The sequence below is a fragment of the Plectropomus leopardus genome, unplaced genomic scaffold (genome assembly GCF_008729295.1).
Source record: "Plectropomus leopardus isolate mb unplaced genomic scaffold, YSFRI_Pleo_2.0 unplaced_scaffold5154, whole genome shotgun sequence".
Taxonomy (NCBI): domain Eukaryota; kingdom Metazoa; phylum Chordata; class Actinopteri; order Perciformes; family Serranidae; genus Plectropomus; species Plectropomus leopardus.
In genome coordinates this window covers 367-1,886 of record NW_024656586.1, presented here as the reverse complement: position 1 = coordinate 1,886, position 1,520 = coordinate 367, and the positions used below count along the sequence as shown (strand labels likewise).

The 1,520-nt window shown below is 39.0% G+C and overlaps 1 protein-coding gene across 1 annotated transcript; it reads left to right on the top strand.

Annotated features, from left to right (window-relative positions):
- The first annotated feature begins 73 nt into the window (after window positions 1–73).
- On the top strand, window positions 74–1,177 carry LOC121939586 (mitogen-activated protein kinase-binding protein 1-like). Its single transcript, XM_042482590.1, has 2 exons — window positions 74–237; window positions 982–1,177. Exons 1-2 carry the CDS (start codon window positions 79–81, stop codon window positions 1,078–1,080), a joined length of 258 nt encoding a protein of 85 aa, XP_042338524.1. The 5' UTR covers window positions 74–78; the 3' UTR covers window positions 1,081–1,177.
- Window positions 1,178–1,520: the final 343 nt, after the last annotated feature.

Below are 1,520 nucleotides of genomic sequence, written 5' to 3'. Positions count from 1 at the left end.
TTAAAAATATTATATATTATAAATATTAAAAATATTTAAAATTCAATTTTTGGCACCTGTGTGTTCCAGAGCGGTCACATGCCCTGTGTGCGGGTGTGGGAGGTGGGCGGCGGTCAGGTGGCCGAGGTTCAGTCTCACAAGTACGGAGTTTCCTGCGTGGCGTTCTCCACCAACAGCTCCTACATCGTCTCCGTGGGATACCAGCATGACATGACAGTCAGTGTGTGGGACTGGAGGGTGAGGACACACACACACACACACACACACACACACACACACACACACACACTGTCAGTTGTCTCCATAGTATTGTCTCTGTAATGTCTTTCTCCTGTTTCGTGCCTGCATCGCATAATTAAAAATAAAAATAAAATAAAAAAAAACCTTAAAACAAGTGTCCTTTGCTTTTATAAAAAGCACCAATGCTGCAGTATAAATATATTCTGCCATGCATTCAGAATTGCACCAAAGTTCAGATTTGTGAAAAGTAAAAGTGCTTTTTACAATTTGAAAGTGTTTCATTCTTTAATGACATTGACATTACTGATAGCATTGAAATATTGTAGCCAGTTTCGGGTGAAGCTCAATGAAGCTGTTTATTTTGTACTGTTGGGATGTTTAAGAACATATTTGTAAAATATGTTTCATTATCATTTTGTATATTCATATTTTACTTTTATTTTTAACTTTGTATTTATTCAACATAAAGATAACACATGCAGCATACAGCACATAGATGTTCACAGCCTATTCACATACTTTTCATATTTTTTGGTCCTTTCATTTCCATTTTCAACATTACTAAGTTCCCATTTGATGGCATTACCACTTCCTACTACGCATTCACTAATTTTGCATCAAAAGAAAACAAGCACAAAAAATATACCAGTATGAAAGATCAGTAGTAATAAATATAAAGTCACTGTGTCTCGTGATATACATGCACAGTTGAATTTCAGCCTGCGTGTATGTTTTTTTCAGCTGAACGTTGAAGGTTTGCGGAGGGCTCGTCAGGGCAGGTACGTCGCCGTTCGCCTCGCAGCGGCGTTCTTAACATGTGACATGAGCTCCGTCTGCTGACCTGTAGTTTCTCTGAAATCCCAAATATTTCCACACTGCTGATTTATTCCCGAGAAAATCCTCGCCGTCTTTCTCCTGGCTGTTGCCATCATCTACCTCCCGTTGTTTGAAGGTGACAGAGTTTCAAAATAAAGGCGTATTCTAAAGGTGATGTTTTGGATCAATGTTTTCACTTAACATCGATCAAACTGTGTCACTGATCGTTGATTCCTGCACACCAGATGTGAGCATTTACTCAAGTACTGCGCTTAAGTCAGAATTCAAAGCACGTCAGTCTTTTCTTTTCACGCCACATTCATGTGACAGCTGAAGGGCTCGGCAATTAATCGAAAAGTAATCGAAACTGACATTCAGAACCTCTAAGACGTAATATTGCCTATGTCGGTTTTTTCAGTTTTTTCAAATTCTGTTAATCCTCTCCTCACCCGGTTTTCCAACTC

What these genes read in the sequence shown, in the direction of transcription:
- LOC121939586 (XM_042482590.1), top strand. Translation starts at nt 79, where the DNA reads ATGCCCTGTGTGCGGGTGTGGGAGGTGGGCGGCGGTCAGGTGGCCGAG. An exon ending in TCAGTGTGTGGGACTGGAGG is followed by an intron (nt 238 to 981) that starts GTGAGGACACAC and finishes TGTTTTTTTCAG; the next exon opens with CTGAACGTTGAAGGTTTGCG.